The 16,976-nt window shown below is 55.4% G+C and overlaps 1 protein-coding gene across 1 annotated transcript in view; it reads left to right on the top strand.

The window, feature by feature from the left end:
* Window positions 1–16,976, top strand: part of ncapd2 (non-SMC condensin I complex, subunit D2) — a 175,117-nt gene that overhangs the window by 105,332 nt on the left and 52,809 nt on the right. The window contains exons 17-22 of the mRNA XM_063039703.1: window positions 164–248; window positions 6,259–6,392; window positions 8,670–8,802; window positions 11,044–11,128; window positions 11,258–11,443; window positions 16,539–16,711. Coding sequence (XP_062895773.1) covers window positions 164–248; window positions 6,259–6,392; window positions 8,670–8,802; window positions 11,044–11,128; window positions 11,258–11,443; window positions 16,539–16,711 — 796 coding nt within the window. The remainder of the gene's footprint in view (window positions 1–163; window positions 249–6,258; window positions 6,393–8,669; window positions 8,803–11,043; window positions 11,129–11,257; window positions 11,444–16,538; window positions 16,712–16,976) is intronic.

Raw genomic sequence — 16,976 nt, 5'->3', positions numbered from 1 at the left:
CTCACTTGTCTGTTCCTATCCAGGGGTGGGGAGGGGGAACCCAGGGCTGATTCACCCCCTCCCTCCCTCTCTCCCTAACCCAGGGGTCGGTGGGACAGGGATGGGGAGGGGGAACTCGAGATCGTCTCACTAACTTTTGACGTCCCCCCCCCCCGCCCCCCAGGCCGAAACCACAGACTCTGGTTCAGAACCTGACCGGCCTGATCTTCGATTCCACTGTCGAGCGCATCAAGTGTCTGGAGGAGCTGGTGAGTGTCTTCCCTCCGTCTAATCCGCCCCTCCCTCCCTTCCCTGTCCGCGGAGAGCGGCGGAGTCAACCCGGTACATCGCGGGTGCGTTCCTCCCCACCGTTGGTCACCTCTACAGGAGGCACCGAGTCAGCAAGACAGCGACCACCCTCGGAGACCCCCTCCTACCATCCGGGCCGCGCCATCCTCCCGCAGCTCCCATCGGGCAGGAGGTACAGGAGCCGGAAGCCCCCACACCGCCAGGTTCAGGAACAGCGGCCTCCCTCCTCTGCTTAAACATCATGAGGGATCTCGCCTGCCCTCGCCGTGGACCGTCCGTCCCACTCCCGTCAGGGAGAGAGGCTGCGTCGTGTCCAGACTCGCAAACGGTTCCCTTCCCGCGGGCGGTGAGACTGATCGCTGCTTCCGCCCAATCATCCACCCCTCCATATCCCCCCCCGCTGCCTCTGCCCATTCACTCACCCCTCCATATCCCCCCGGCTGCCTCCGCCCATTCACCCACCCCTCCATAACCCCCCCCGCCGCCTCCACCCATTCACCCACCCCTCCATAACCCCCCCCGCCGCCTCCACCCATTCACCTCACCCCTCCATATCCCCCCCCGCCGGCTCCGCCCATTCACCCACCCCTCCATATCCCCCCTCGCCAGCACCACTCCTTTATCATTTCCTGTCGGAGTCACTCTATGGACGAGCACCCCCCGGGCCCCAGCGTCACTTCGTGGGTGTACAATTCGAATCAGAAGCCGGTTTAATATCACCAGTGTACGTCGTGAAATTTGTCAACTTTGTGGCGGCTGTACAGTGCGAATGTAGCCCCCCTGGTAAGCCTCGGGCTCGCTCAGCTCGCTTTCGTCTAGGGGGGAGCAGTCTTCGGCCCCGCCAAACTGGGGAATCGAGTTTGTGTGGATGCTGTGTGATGTACCCCACCCCGCCAGATAACAGACAGTACACCATATGTAACTAAATGATTACACTTTATCGATCTTACTGGAGCTATGTAATTTATAGAGATAAGATATAAGAGGAAAGTTAACGGCGCCAAACTTATCAAAGTTCAGCCACCTCGTGCACAACCGTTGGAGCTCAGTTAATGAAGTCTTCGTTCCACCATTCCATCTCCTCCGACCCCCTCGACCTGCCGCCGGGGACCAACCACGGTGGTCGACCAGACGCTCCGCACGAGTCTGTCTTCGTCTCCTCTCCTCGCCGAAGACCCCGGGCCTCGGACTCCCGCTCGGGGTCCGTCCCGCCGCCCAGCTTACAGCATCGCGTCTCCTCTCCCTGTCTCCGTCGCGCCTTCTGCCCCAAAGCCCGCGAGAAACAATAGCTTACAGACACACAAGAAAGAATAACATCTATCCCAGTTGGTTTGTTCTCTCTCTTATCAATAATATAACCCAAACAAGCAGAGAGAGAGAGAACTGCTTACATTGCAGTTATTACTACAGAAAAGCCATTTTAATGATAACGTAACAAAGAAGCCATTTTGTTAGCCTTCGCCGTAACATGAAAGAAGAAACCTCTTACACATAAATGATAATATAGCAAAAAATAGTGATTAACGGTAAATATTATAAGAGTTTAATTAAATAAGCCGGGCAAATACAGAAATAATAAGTAGTGAGGTGGCGTTTAAGGGTTCGACGTCCATTCAGAAATCGGACGGCAGAGGGGAAGGAGCTGTTCCTGGATGGCTGAGTGTGTGCCTTCAGACTCCTGTACCTCCTCCCTGACGGTAATAGTGAGAACAGGGCATGCCCTCGGTGATAGTGGGGTCTGTGATGATGGACACTGCCTTTTTGACGCACTGCCCTTGGAGACGTCTTGGACGCTACAGAGGCTGGTGTCTGAGATGGAGCCGAACGAGTTTACAACTCTCCGCAGGCTTACTTCAATCCTGTGCAGGAACCGTCACCCCACACGGTGATGCAGCCTGTCAGAATGCTCTCCACAGTATATCTGTAGAAATTTGAGAGTGTCTTGGGTGACAAACTAAACTTCCTCAAACTCCTGATAAAGTACAGCTGCCGTCTTGCCTTCTTTATAACTACATCGATGTGTTGGGACCAGGTCAGATCCTCAGAGATCTTGACACCCGGGAACTTGAAGCTGCTCACTCTCTCCACTTCTGATCCCTCTCTGAGGATGGGTACGTGTTCCCTCGTCTCACCCTTCCTGAAATCCACAATCAGCTCTTTGGTCTGACTGACGTTGAGGGCCAGGTTGTTGCTGGGGCACCACTCCACTAGTTGGCATCTCTCACTCCTGTACGCCCTCCCGTCACCACCTGAGATTCTACCAACGATGGTTGTATCGTCAGCAAGTTTGTAAATGGTGTTTGAGCTGTGCCTGGCCACACAGTCATGTGTATACAGAGAGTAGAGCAGTGGGCTAAGCACACACCCCTGGGGTGCGCCAGTGTTGATCGTCAGCGAGGAGGATATGTTATGACCAATCCTCACAGATTGTGGTCTTCCAGTTAGGAGTCGAGGATCCAATTACAGAGGGAGGTACAGAGCCTCAGGTTCTGTAGCTTATCGATCAGGATTGTGGGAATGATGGTGTTAAATGCTGAGCTATAGTTGCCAAGTGGTTAAGGCTAGTTGGTCCAGTGATCTGAAGGTCGCCAGTTCGAGACTTGGCCGAGACAGCGTGTTGTGTCCTTGAGCAAGGCACTTAACCACGACGACACCGGTGCCAAGCTGTATGGGTCCTAGTGCCCTTCCCTTGGACAACGTCGGTGGCGTGGAGAGGGGAGACTTGCAGCATGGGCAACTGCCGGTCTTCCGTACAACCTTGCCCAGGCCTGCGTCTTGGAAACCTTCCAAGGCGCAAATCCATGGTCTCATGAGACTAACAGATGACTAAAAAATAGTTGAAGAACAGCATCCTGACATAGGTGCTTGGATTACCCGAGGCGTTCTAAGGCCGTGTGGAGAGCGATTGAGATTGCGTCTGCCGTTGACCGATTGTGGCGATGGGCAAATTGCAGTGGGCCCATGTTCCTGCTGAGGCAGGAGATCAGTCTGGTCATGACCGGCCTCTCAAAGCATTTCATCACTGAGAGCTCCCGGGCGATAGTCATTAAGGCAGATCACACAACTCTTCTTGGGCACTGGTATAATTGTTCCCTTTTTGAATCAAGTGGGAACTTCCCACTGTAGCAGTGAGAGGTTGAAAACGTCCTTGAATACTCCCGCCAGTTGGTTGGCAAAAATTTTCAGAGCCTGACCACTACTGCACAGAGTCTTGTCATCTTCAGAAGTTTTCGGATGACTCTGCCATAGTTGGATGCATCAGCAAGGGAGATGAGGCTGAGTACAGGGCTACTGTAGGAAACTTTGTCACATGGTGTGAGCAGAATTATCTGCAGCTTAATGTGAAAAAGACTAAGGAGCTAGTGGTAGACCTGGGGAGAGCTAAGGTACCGGTGACCCCTGTTTCCATCCAGGGGGTCAGTGTGGACATGGTGGAGGATTACAAATACCTGGGGATACGAATTGACAATAAACCGGACTGGTCAAAGAACACTGAGGCTGTCTACAAGAAGGGTCAGAGCCGTCTCTATTTCCTGAGGAGACTGAGGTCCTTTAACATCTGCCGGACGATGCTGAGGATGTTCTACGAGTCTGTGGTGGCCAGTGCGATCATGTTTGCTGTTGTGTGCTGGGGCAGCAGGCTGAGGGTAGCAGACACCAACAGAATCAACAAACTCATCCGTAAGGCCAGTGATGTTGTGGGGATGGAACTGGACTCTCTGACGGTGGTGTCTGAAAAGAGGATGCTGTCTTAGTTGCAAGCCATCTTGGACAATGTCTCCCTTCCACTACATAATGTACTGGGTGGGCACAGGAGTACATTCAGCCAGAGACTCATTCCACCGAGATGCAGCACAGAGCGTCATAGGAAGTCATTCCTGCCTGTGGCCATCAAACTTTACAACTCCTCCCTTGGAGGGTCAGACACCCCGAGCCAATAGGCTGGTCCTGGACTTATTTCCTGTCATAATTTACATATTACTATTTAACTATTTATGGTTTTATTACTATTTATTATTTATGGTGCATCTGTAACGAAAACCAATTTCCCCCGGGATCAATAAAGTATGACTAGGACTGCTCCATTGGGACCTTCCACCTTCCGAGGGTTCACTCTCTTTAAAGACAGCCTAACGTCGGCCTCTGAGACGGAGATCACAGGGTCCTCAGGTGCAGCAGGGATCTTCACAGCTGCTCTCCCCTTCAAAGCGGGCATAGAAGGCGTTGAGTTCATCTGGTAGTGAAGCATCGCTGCCATTCATGCTACTGGGTTTTGCTTTGTAGGAAGCAATGTCCTGCGAACCCTGCCAGAGTTGGCGTGCGTCCAGTGTCACCTCCAGCCTCGTTCCAATTTGCCTCTCCGCCCTTGGGAATAGCCCTGGCGCGAGTCATACCCGATCTTCTTGTGCAGGCCTTGGTCAGCAGACTTGAATGCCACCAATCTAGCCCCCAGCAGACGACGAACCTCCTGGTTTATCCGCGGCCTTGGGTTTGGGAATGTACGGTGAGCCTTTGCGGGCACACGCTCACCCACACAGGTCTTAATGAAGTCGGTAACAACGGCAGCATACTCATCCAGGTTCGAAGACGAATCCCGGATTACAGTCCACCGATTCAAAGGGCTCCTGTGCTTCCCTTGGCCAAACCTTCTTGGTCCTCACTGCTGGTGCTGCAGTCTTCGGTCTCTGCCTGTTCTCGGGGAGTAGAAGTACAGCCAGGCGATCTGACGTCCCGAAGCGTGGAAGAGCACGACAGGTGTGAAGCCACATCATGGCTGCGATTTTTATTCCCTTCTGAGGCAACCCTCTCGTCGTGCACACAAGAAATCTCCGGCAGTGCAGCCCAGACGGAACCGTGCCCCGCTCGCTCGCCCCTGCGTCGCGCCGATGACAGGGTGTCAAATCTTGAACCCACCGGCGTAGCCCGAGCTCAGAAACCAAATACCCTGCGGGCCCCCTCTTGCCTGGCGGACCGGTCGTGCTTCCGGACTAGCGTCCGGGTCTGCACGGTCTCTCCCCTTGGCCGTGCGGTTTAATCTGTCTTCTCGGTGTTGCCTGCGCTCCACGTGTGTGTGTGTGTGTGTGTGTGTGTGTGTATGTGGATACAGAATCCTTGACCTGACCAATGTTCCCTCTGCCTCCCTCCGTCCCACTTCCCCTCACCCATTCCAACCCCCCTCTCCCCCTCCCAAACACCTCTCTCCATCCTCCGTCGTCTCCTCTCCCTCCCTCCACACTTAACTTGCTCACCTGCCCTCCGCCGCCTCCTTCCCTCCCTCCTCTCCCACCCTCCCCTCCTTCCCTCCCACTCTCCCTCCCCTCCTCCCCTTCCACTCTCCCCTGTCCCCATCCCCCTATCCCCCTCCACCCTCACCTCCCCCTGTCCACCCCGTCCGCCTCCCCCACCGTCCTCAACCCCCGTCCTCGTCCCCCCGTCCACCTCCACCTTCCTCTCCCTCTCTCCCTCTCTCCCTCTCTCCCTCTCTCCCTCTCTCCCTCTCTCCCTCTCCCCCTCTCCCCCTCTCCCCCTCTCCCCGTCTCCCCCCCTCTCCCCGTCTCCCCCCCTCTCTCTCTCCCACTCCCCCTCTCCCCCTCCCCTCCCCCTCTCTTCCCCCTCTCCCCCTCCCCCTCTCTTCCCCCTCTCCCCCCTCCCTCCCCCTCTCTTCCCCCTCTCCCCCTCCCCTAACCACCTATCCCCCTCCGTCCCTTGCCCCTTTCTTGCCCATCCTTCCCCTCCCTCCTCCCTACCCCCTTCTGCTCTCCCCTCGACCCCACACCCTGCCCCCGTCGTGCCCTCCACCACTTCTCCCCACCTCCTCCCCTCCTCCACCCAACCCTCTCCCACCCAACCCCTCCTCACCTCAACTTCCCCCTCCTGCCACCTACCCCTCTACCTCCTCCCTGTCCTACCTCACCCCTCCCTCCTACCACTTCTCCCCCTCCCTGCACCGTTCTGCCCCCGCCTGCACAGGTGAGTGAGTTTGTGCAGAAGGAGGAGGTCGATTCCGCTGTGATCCAGCTGCTGTGGGAGCGGTTCACCGCTAAAGTGCCCTGTACGCCAGAGGAGAGGAGGGCAGCTGTGATCCTACTGGGCATGGCAGCTCGGTGAGTGACAGGAGCCTCACTCTGTGTCTGTCTGACCCTGGCAGTGTGTGATGGGACGGTGTGGAGGGAGATTCACTCTGTGTCTGACCCCGGGAGTGTGTGATGGGACGGTGTGGAGGGAGATTCACTCTGTGTGTCTGACCCCGGGAGTGTGTGATGGGACAGTGTGGAGGGAGATTCACTCTGTGTCTGACCCCGGGAGTGTGTGATGGGACGGTGTGGAGGGAGATTCACTCTCTGTGTCTGACCCCGGGAGTGTGTGATGGGACGGTGTGGAGGGAGATTCACTCTGTGTGTCTGACCCCGGGAGTGTGTGATGGGACGGTGTGGAGGGAGATTCACTCTGTGTCTGACCCCGGGAGTGTGTGATGGGATGGTGTGGAGGGAGATTCACTCTGTGTCTGACCCCGGGAGTGTGTGATGGGACGGTGTGGAGGGAGATTCACTCTGTGTGTTTGACCCCGGGAGTGTGTGATGGGTCAGTGTGGAGGGAGATTCACTCTGTGTATCTGACCCCGGGAGTGTGTGATGGGACGGTGTGGAGGGAGATTCACTCTCTGTGTCTGACCCCGGGAGTGTGTGATGGGACGGTGTGGAGGGAGATTCACTCTGTGTCTGAGCCCGGGAGTGTGTGATGGGACGGTGTGGAGGGAGATTCACTCTGTGTGTCTGACCCCGGGAGTGTGCGATGGGACGGTGTGGAGGGAGATTCACTCTGTGTCTGACCCCGGGAGTGTGCGATGGGACGGTGTGGAGGGAGATTCACTCTCTGTGTCTGACCCCGGGAGTGTGTGATGGGACGGTGTGGAGGGAGATTCACTCTGTGTGTCTGACCCCGGGAGTGTGTGATGGGACGGTGTGGAGGGAGATTCACTCTGTGTGTCTGACCCCGGGAGTGTGTGATGGGACGGTGTGGAGGGAGATTCACTCTGTGTGTCTGACCCCGGGAGTGTGTGATGGGACGGTGTGGAGGGAGATTCACTCTGTGTGTCTGACCCCGGGAGTGTGTGATGGGACGGTGTGGAGGGAGATTCACTCTGTGTGTCTGACCCCGGGAGTGTGTGATGGGACGGTGTGGAGGGAGATTCACTCTGTGTCTGACCCCGGGAGTGTGTGATGGGACGGTGTGGAGGGAGATTCACTCTGTGTCTGACCCCGGGAGTGTGTGATGGGACGGTGCGGAGGGAGATTCACTCTGTGTCTGACCCCGGGAGTGTGTGATGGGACGGTGTGGAGGGAGATTCACTCTGTCTGTCTGACCCCAGGAGTGTGTGATGGGACGGTGTGGAGTGACATTCACTCTGTCTGACCCCGGGAGTGTGTGATGGGACGGTGTGGAAGGAGATTCACTCTGTGTCTGACCCCGGGAGTGTGTGATGGGACGGTGTGGAGGGAGATTCACTCTGTGTGTCTGACCCCGGGAGTGTGTGATGGGACGGTGTGGAGGGAGATTCACTCTGTGTGTCTGACCCCAGGAGTGTGTGATGGGACGGTGTGGAAGGAGATTCACTCTGTGTCTGACCCCGGGAGTGTGTGATGGGACGGTGTGGAGGGAGATTCACTCTGTGTCGGACCCCGGGAGTGTGTGATGGGACGGTGTGGAGGGAGATTCACTCTGTGTCTGACCCCGGGAGTGTGTGATGGGACGGTGTGGAGGGAGATTCACTCTGTGTGTCTGACCCCAGGAGTGTGTGATGGGACGGTGTGGAGGGAGATTCACTCTGTGTGTCTGACCCCGGGAGTGTGTGATGGGACGGTGTGGAGGGAGATTCACTCTGTGTGTCTGACCCCGGGAGTGTGTGATGGGACGGTGTGGAGGGAGATTCACTCTGTGTCTGACCCCGGGAGTGTGTGATGGGACGGTGTGGAGGGAGATTCACTCTGTGTCTGACCCCGGGAGTGTGTGATGGGACGGTGTGGAGGGAGATTCACTCTGTGTCTGACCCTGGGAGTGTGTGATGAGACGGTGCGGAGGGAGATTCACTCTGTGTGTCTGACCCCGGGAGTGTGTGATCGGACGGTGTGGAGGGAGATTCACTCTGTGTGTCTGACCCTGGGAGTGTGTGATGAGACGGTGTGGAGGGAGATTCACTCTGTGTCTGACCCCGGGAGTGTGTGATGGGACGGTGTGGAGGGAGATTCACTCTTTGTCTGACCCCGGGAGTGCGTGATGGGACGGTGTGGAGGGAGATTCACTCTGTGTCTCACCTCGGGAGTGTGTGATGGGACGGTCTGGAGGGAGATTCACTCAATTTGAACCCGACACTCTCTCTGCAGAGGTGAACCGGAAATTGTGGGCAGTAACCTGGAGACCCTTTACACTGTCGGCTTGGGGTCACAAGCATCCCAGGACTATCAGCTCGCCCGGGACATCTGCCTTGCCGTTGGAAAGCTGTCAAACTCCAAGAAGGTATGCTTTCTGTTGTAAGCTGCCCTGAATGAATCTCACCATTCTGACTCCATATCCGTCTTGAACTGTGCACATTGCAGTCTACTCTGGTCAGTGTACAGATCTCCCCCTGAGAGTCAGAGAGACTGAGAGACACGGGTCAGTGTACAGATCTCCCCCTGAGAGTCAGAGAGACTGAGAGACACCGGTCAGTGTACCGATCTCCCCCTGAGAGAGAGGGACTGAGAGACACCGGTCTGTGTACAGATCTCCCCCTGAGAGAGAGAGGGACTGAGAGACACCGGTCAGTGTACAGATCTCCCCCTGAGAGAGAGGGTCTGAGAGACACCAGTCAGTGTGCAGATCTCCCCCTGAGAGAGAGGGACTGAGAGACACCAGTCAGTGTGCAGATCTCCCCCTGAGAGAGAGGGACTGAGAGACACAGCTCAGTGTATAGATGTCCCCCTGAGAGAGAGAGTGTCTGAGAGACACCGGTCAGTGTACAGATCACCCCCTGAGAGAGAGAGACTGTGAGATACCTGTCAGTGTACAGATCTCCCCGTGAAAGAGAGGGACTGAGAGACACCGGTCAGTGTACAGATCTCCCCGAGAGAGAGAGTCTGAGAGTCACCGGTCAGTGTACAGATCTCCCCCTGAGAGAGTAAGACTGTGAGATACCTGTCAGTGTACAGATCTCCCCGAGAGAGAGGGACTGAGAGACACTGGTCGGCGTACAGATCTCCCCCTGAGAGAGAGAGGGACTAGGAGACACCGACCGGTCAGTGTACAGATCTCCCCGTGAAAGAGAGGGACTGAGAGACACCGGTCAGTGTACAGATCTCCCCCTGAGAGAGAGGGACTGAGAGACACCGGTCAGTGTACAGATCTCCCCCTGAGAGAGAGGGACTGAGAGACACCGGTCAGTGTACAGATCTCCCCCTGAGAGAGAGGGACTGAGAGACACCGGTCAGTGTACAGATCTCCCCCTGAGAGAGAGGGACTGAGAGACACCGGGCAGTGTACAGATCTCACCCTGAGAGACACTGCCCTTCCTGCTGTTCGAAGTGTAGGAAGACAGGACACAGTGAATGGCAGGTACGTTAATGTTCGGAGGGGTCTCAGGATGAAAGTCTACCGCTCCCTGAACGGGGCCGTGCGAGTTGACAGGACGATAGTCAGCGTGTCAAGTTGGAGCTCGGTGATTGTTAAATTGGCTTCTTTTCGTCAGCCAAGCAGAGAGACGGGGAAAAGCCTGGCTGTCTGGTGTGCCATCCGTTCAGGTCAGGCCGTAAGCGCGATGAATAGCCAATTTCCCTGTGCCCAATGCAAACATCTGATCGGCCAATCGTGGCAGCAGCTCAGTGCATAAAAGCACATCGACGTGGTCAAGAGGCTCAGTTGTTGCTCTGCAGGCCAAACAGAGCGAGGAAGAAACGTGATCTGAGTGACTTTGACCGTGGTGCTGATCGTTGGCGCCAGGCGGGGCGGTTTGAGTATCTCGGAAACTGCTGGAACTTCCACGCGTGGCAGTCTCTGGAGTTTGCGGTGAATGGTGCGAGGAGCAGAAAACATCCAGCGGGAGAGCGGGGGGAGTCCGTGAATGAGAGAGGTCGGAGGAGAATGGCCAGACTGGATCAGGCTGATAACTCAGATAACCACCCGTTACAACAGTGGTGCGGGGAAGTGTCTCTCTGAATGCACAGCACGTCGAATCCCTGGCCGATTTTTTTTTTTTCCCTTGTTTTTTTTCTCCTCCACCCGTAATGTCTGGAAAACGACCGTAACTTGCGGTGAGCATAGTACATCTAAGATTGGTATGGGTGTGAAACCGCCAGTGGAATGGTGTTTGGAAGCTGGTGAGCGCCAGGTTGATGTCGGGGTTACCACCTTCACCAGGGATGATGCCTGGGGCAGGTCTAGTCCGGTGGTATTTATACCCCCGTCGTCTCTCCCTCCCTCCTGATTGGTCAGTCCTCATCCAATCAGGTTGCCGCTCTCCCACTTTGTTTACAATCGAATCCCAGTTCTTACTTGGATCGAGACCTTCGCCTTCGCTAAAATTCTTTCCCAGCCCGCTGAGGTTTAAGGTGCTTCACTTCTCCCCATAAGCTCAGTCCCTCTGGTCCTGGCGATGCCCTCCCGCACTGCCAAAACACCCACTGGCCGGACGTGCAGGGGTCTGGGGGTGGAGGGGACACGGTCCCGGGTGGGGTGGGGCAGCCCCTGACTCACCTGCTGTCTCGTTTCTTCCGCCTGCGGCAGGGCGTTCCTGGACGGAGTGAGGCTGCCTTCCGCCTGCCCTCGGACCACCCGCTCTTCTCCCATCTCTGCGCGGCCGTGACAGAAGGTAAGGGCCGGCCCCAGGCCGCGACCGGGCCCCGGGAGCGCGGGGACAGTGCGGGGTTGGTCACATGCATGTTAATTATACCGTCCTTGCCTCTTTGTTTCCCCCCTCCCCGTCCCCCCACACACAAAGGCTTTTCAGTTCCCAGCCTGCACTGGCGCCCCTTCGCCGAGGCCGCCGTCTCCCTCCTCTACCGTCTGGCCGAGAACCCGGACCGGCTGTGCGGGAGCCTCCTCCTCGGCTGCTCCCGGCTCCTCGTCGCCCCGGGGCCCCCAGGCGACTCCCCGCCACCCGGCGCCCAATCGGAGGAGGGCAAAGGTAAGGGGGCCGGGGTGGCGGTGGTGGTTCGAAGCTCGTGTTGGGCAGTGCGATCCAGGGTGGAGTGGGTGTCTCTGTCGTTTTGTATCTCTGTATCCAAACACCTCGCCCTCCCCAGCACATAGACGTCGTGACGAGCAAATAGAATGAGCAAGGGGGAATGCCCAGCTGATCTGAACCCCTTCTCCGCGTGACTCTCTTAAGAATCCCTGTCACAAGAAAAAGAACTTGCCCCAGCGCGCCACGGAATCAGACTGAGAATCTGAATCAGGCTTATTATCGCCAGCATGTGTTGTGAAATCTGTTAATTTAGCAGCAGCAGTTCAATGTGATACATAACCTAGCAGAGAGAGAGAGAAAATGATAATAAATAAAATAAAATAAAACAGAATAAATAAACAAGTAAATCAATTACGTATATTGAATAGATTATTTTTAAAAATGTGCAAAAACAGAAATACTGTATATGAAAGAAAAGCTTCAGTGTCCATTTAGGAATCGGACGGCAGAGGGGAAGAAGCTGTTCCTGAATCGCTGTGTGTGTGCCTTCAGGCTCCTGTACCTCCTGCCTGACGGTGACAGTGAGAAAAGGGACAAGCCCTGGGTGCTGGAGGGTCCTTAATAATGGACACTGCCTTTCTGAGACACCGCTCCCTGAAGATGTCCCGGGTACTTTGTCGGCGAGAGCCCAAGATGGAGCCGACTAGATTTACAACCCTCTGCAGCTTCTTTCGGTCCTGTGCAGTAGCCCCTCCGTACCAGCCTGTCAGAATGCTCTCCACTGTACAACTAGAGAAGTTTTTGAGCGTATTTGTTGACATGCTAAATCTCTTCAAACTCCTAATAAAGTATAGTCACTGTCTTGCCTTCTTTATAACTACATTGATGTGTTGGGACCAGGTCAGATCCTCAGAGATCTTGACACCCAGGAACTTGAAACTGATCACTCTCTCCACTTCTGATCCCTCTCTGAGGATGAGTATGTGTTCCTTCGTTTCCTTTGAACTCCTCCCCTCTCACCCTAAATGGATGCCCTCTGGTATTGGACTATACTTTATCAGGAGTTTGAAGAGATTTGGCATGTCAACAAATACACACAAAAACTTCTATTGATGTACCGTAGAGAGCATTCTGAGTTGGTACATCACTGTCTGGTTTGGGGGTGCTACTGCACAGGACCGAAAGAAGCTGCAGAGGGTTGTAAATCTAGTCGGCTCCATCTTGGGCTCTTGCCGACAAAGTACCCGGGCCATCTTCAGGGAGCGGTGTCTCAGAAAGGCAGCGTCCATGATTAAGGACCCTCCAGCACCCAGGGCTTGTCCCTTTTCTCACTGTCACCGTCAGGTAGGAGGTACAGGAGCCTGAAGGCACACACTCAGAGATTCAGGAACAGCTTCTTCCCCTCTGCCATCCGGTTCCTGAATGGACATTGAACCCTTGGACACTACCTCACTTCCTTAATATATATTCTGTTCTTGCACGATTTTTAATCTATTCAAGTATACTGTGTCACAAACCCCGTGACAGGAATAAAGAACCAGCAGAGATAGAAAACACTATGAAGTCCAGTATTGCTATTAATTAATAATATTTATTAGTAACTAGGCAATACAGTAATATAGCTGTAGATAAATCAAACAGGTTAGCAATGATTTTATATATATGTGTAAGTATATCAGTAAGTGTGGAATATATGTATAAAAAAACAAGCTTCTTTAAGTCTAGGGGTAAAAAGATACAGATAAAGATGATGAGTAAAGTTCAGTTCAGTTTGTGGTATTGAGTTGAGTAGTGATGGAGAGAGAGAGAGAGGGAGAGATTTGAGTCTTCAGGTGAGCTGACGCCGTCGATCTCCTCGTTGTCCTTCGAAATCCTTTAAAAGCCACCGACCGTGACTTTAACAAAGGGGACCGGTTTTCTGTGGTGGAGCCCAGGCGAGGGTGGACACATGGACAACTCCCCACCGGTCAACCCCTTTCCTTTTCACTGCAAGAGCGACTGATCGATCCTCCAAAACCCACTTCTCCTGCGGGCACAACAATGCTCATTCAGGGTCCAAAACGTGTGTCTGAGGTCTGTATCATCTGACCTCCTATTTTATCCTCCAGTGCTGAGCATCAACTGTCATTCAGATAACTCCTCCTTCCTCTCTCCGTGTAAGAAATGCACAAGCAGGCGAACTGTCCTTGCGAAGTATCAACTACCTGCCGAAAATCGTAACATCGAGTGTCCATTAAATAACGCCACCTTCGGTCACCATAGCAATTTGCGAGCTGCTTGGTGCTATTTCTCTCTGTCCAACTCAGCAGACATCCAAAAGTTACTTCCAGTGCCTTAAAGTGACAGTCCAACAGTTAGTCTTCGTCTCTCTCTCTCTTTTACAAACAAGCTGTTGGTATTAAATAACTCTCTCTCTCTCTCTCTTTTCAAAAACACAGTTAGATTAGATTATGAGGACACGCAGTCCTCTTTTAATGTTATTTAGTAATGCATGCATTAAGAAATGATACAATATTTCCTCCGGTGTGATATCACAAAACACAGGACAGACCAAGACTGAAAAAACTGACAAAACCACATAATTTTAACACATAGTTACAACAGTGCAACAATACCGTAAGTTGATGATGAAGTCCATGAGCACAGTAAAAAGTTCAAAGTCTCTCGAGTGTCCCACATCTCACGCCGACGGGAGAAGGAAGAAAAACTCTCCCTGCCAGGCCCAACCACAGTCCGACTCTGAGTCGTCCGAAAACTTCGAGCCTCCGATCAGCCCTCCGACACCGAGCACCATCTCTATCCGAACGATTCGACCTCCATCTCGGTCGTCAGCAGCAGGCAAAGCCGGGGATTTTGAGGCCTTCCCCCCGGAAGATTCTCGATCGCGCAGAAACAACGGCAACGAACCGGCGTTTCAGAAATTCCTCCAGATGTTCCTCTGTGCTTTCGCGTCCGTCTCCATCAAATCAGAATTGTCCACGGCCCCTGTTTAGCGGATACGATATCATTTTCACCGGAGGGCACAGTTCATAAGGGTAATTCAGGACCCCGTCACAACAGTAATTGATTTACTTATCATTATTGTTATTTTTTTCTTCTACGTTATGTATTGCATCGAACTGCTGCTGCTAAGTTAACAAATTCCACAACACATGCCGGCAATGATAAAGCTGAGTCTGATCCGGAGGGAGAAAGGTCCCGGCTGTCCACTGAGATAAGCCTCTCTCGGGTCCCTCCTCGGCCTCTGCCACTACGGGGGGAACAACACAAGTTTGTGCGACCTCTCATCACCGCTCCCGCCCTCCGGTCCAGGCAGAGTCCCGGTGAACCTTTTCTGCACCCTCTGCAAAGACCCCCCCTGACTTTAGGGGACGTGGGGGATGCGTGAGACTCCCTCCCTCCCACAGGAACGTGCATGAACCGAACTCCTTTATAGTAGGTCGCGACGTGCAATCAGCGGCCACCGTGATTGGGCAGAGACGGGGGGAGGGGGCGGCGCAGCTCATAGGGCCGGAATATTCCGCCCTGCATCTCAGAAAGTAAATAATTTATTCCGTTCACCTGTGCCCCTCGTTAAAGCGAACGTCTGACACGCCGACGTGGTCACGAGGTTCAGCTGCCATTCGGGCCGAGCGTCAGAACAGGGGGGGCGGGGAAGAAACGCGTCCTGAGTGACTTTGATTGCTGGTGCCAGATGGGGTGGCTCGAGTATTTCAGAAACCGCTGCTCTCCTGGTAATTCTCGCGCACGGCGGCCTCTCGGGTTTACAGGGAGCGGGAAAATGTCCGGCGAGTGTCAGTTCTTGTTGGTGAGAGAGGTTGGAGGAGAATGGCCAGACTGGTTCAAACTGACAGGAACTCAAATAACCAACCACCTGTTACAGCGGCAGCGGTAGCTGAGAAAGTGGCGACTGCGTGTGGATTTACCGACAGTGGGATCCCGTTTCCCCTGGGAGCACTGGTTCAGCCAGTATGGAAGTCCAGCCAGACCGTTGCCTCGGACGTCTAAGGCCTGACTTGTTCAATCAAGTCAATGCCACAGAGCAATTCAGCGCCCGCGGGTCACGGTGCAGTTTTACTGTCCGAACTGGTTTCGCCGGTTTGCAACTGAGGGGGTGAGGCAGTCTGTGCGGACGTACGGGGTGGGGGGGGGAGGGGAAACCAAGGCCGAGGTTGCTCCTCCCGGCCTGGGATCCTGCTCTCCCTCCCCACGACACCTCAGCCGGTTCCCGTTCAGGGAGCCTCCTCCCGCTTCTGAGGTCCTGACGTTGCCTCTTCTGTTTCCCACCACCCCGCCTTCTGCTTTCCGCCCCTTCCCCTTCCCCCACTCTTCCCCTTCCCCCACTCTTCCCCTCACACACACTTCCCCTCCCCTTCCCCCACCTCTCTTGCACTTCCCTGCCCCCCACTCTTCCCTTCCCCCGCCCTTCACTCCCCCCCGCTCTTCCCTTCCTCCGCTCTTCCCTTCCCCGTCTCTTCCCCTCCCCTCCTCCCTTCCCATCCGCTCCCCACTTGCCCTCCACTCTTCCCCTCCCCCACTCTTCCTCTCCCCTCCTCCCTTCCCCACGCCCCCACACTTCTGCCTCATCCCTTCCCCCACCTCTCTTCCCTTCCCCACCTCTCTACCCTTCCCCCACCTCTCTTCCCCTCACCCCACCTCTCTTCCCCTCACCCCTCACCCCACCTCTCTCACCCCGTCCCCCTCCATCTCTCCCCCTCCCACTCTCTCTCCCCCTCCCCCTCTCCCCCTCCCCCTCTCCCCCTCCCCCTCTCCCCCTCCCCCTCTCCCCCTCCCCCTCCCCCTCTCCCCCTCCCCCTCTCCCCCTCCCCGTCCCCCTCTCTCTCCCCTCCCCCCTCTCTCTTCCCTCCCCGTCCATCTCTCCCCCTCCCGTCCCCCTCTCTCTCCCCTCCCCCCTCTCTCTTCCCTCCCCCTCTCTCTCTCCCCCTCTCTCTCTCCCCCTCTCTCTCTCTCCCCCTCTCTCTCCCCCTCTCTCTCCCCCCTCTCCCTCCCCCCTCTCCCTCCCCCTCTCTCTCTCCCCTCCCCCTCCCCGTCCATCTCTCTCTCTCCCCCTCCCCCTCCCCGCCCATCTCCCCAGGTGGGGTGACGGAGCTGCCGGTTCACATGCTGACCAACCTGGTGAGCCTGGTGGGACAAGTTGCCTTGCAGCAGGTGGTTCACCTGGAGCAGGCCGTCGGCCCCGAGCTCCAGAGGCGACGGCTCGACCGCGAGCAGAAGGCCAACAAGCAGAGAGGAGCCAACAAGCCCAAGGTGTGTGTGTCCGTCCGTCCATCCCTCCGCCAAACAGACACCCCTCTCTGTCCCCAAAAACATCCTACCACAGCCCCTCCCTGGTGATGAATTCCACAGATTCACCACAACCTGGCTGAACAAATTCATCCTCCTTCAAAAGGGACGTCCCTTTGTTCTGAGGCCGTGTCCTCTGGTCCGAGACTCCCCCACCACAGGAAACATCCCCCAATACAGGAAACATCCACTCCATCTGTGTCCTCTGGTCCTAGACTCCCCCCACTAC

Source organism: Mobula hypostoma, unplaced genomic scaffold, assembly GCF_963921235.1.
Source record: "Mobula hypostoma unplaced genomic scaffold, sMobHyp1.1 scaffold_123, whole genome shotgun sequence".
Lineage (NCBI taxonomy): Eukaryota > Metazoa > Chordata > Chondrichthyes > Myliobatiformes > Myliobatidae > Mobula > Mobula hypostoma.
The sequence above is the reverse complement of the archived record's forward strand: the minus strand, read 5'-3'. Positions and strand labels throughout refer to the sequence as shown.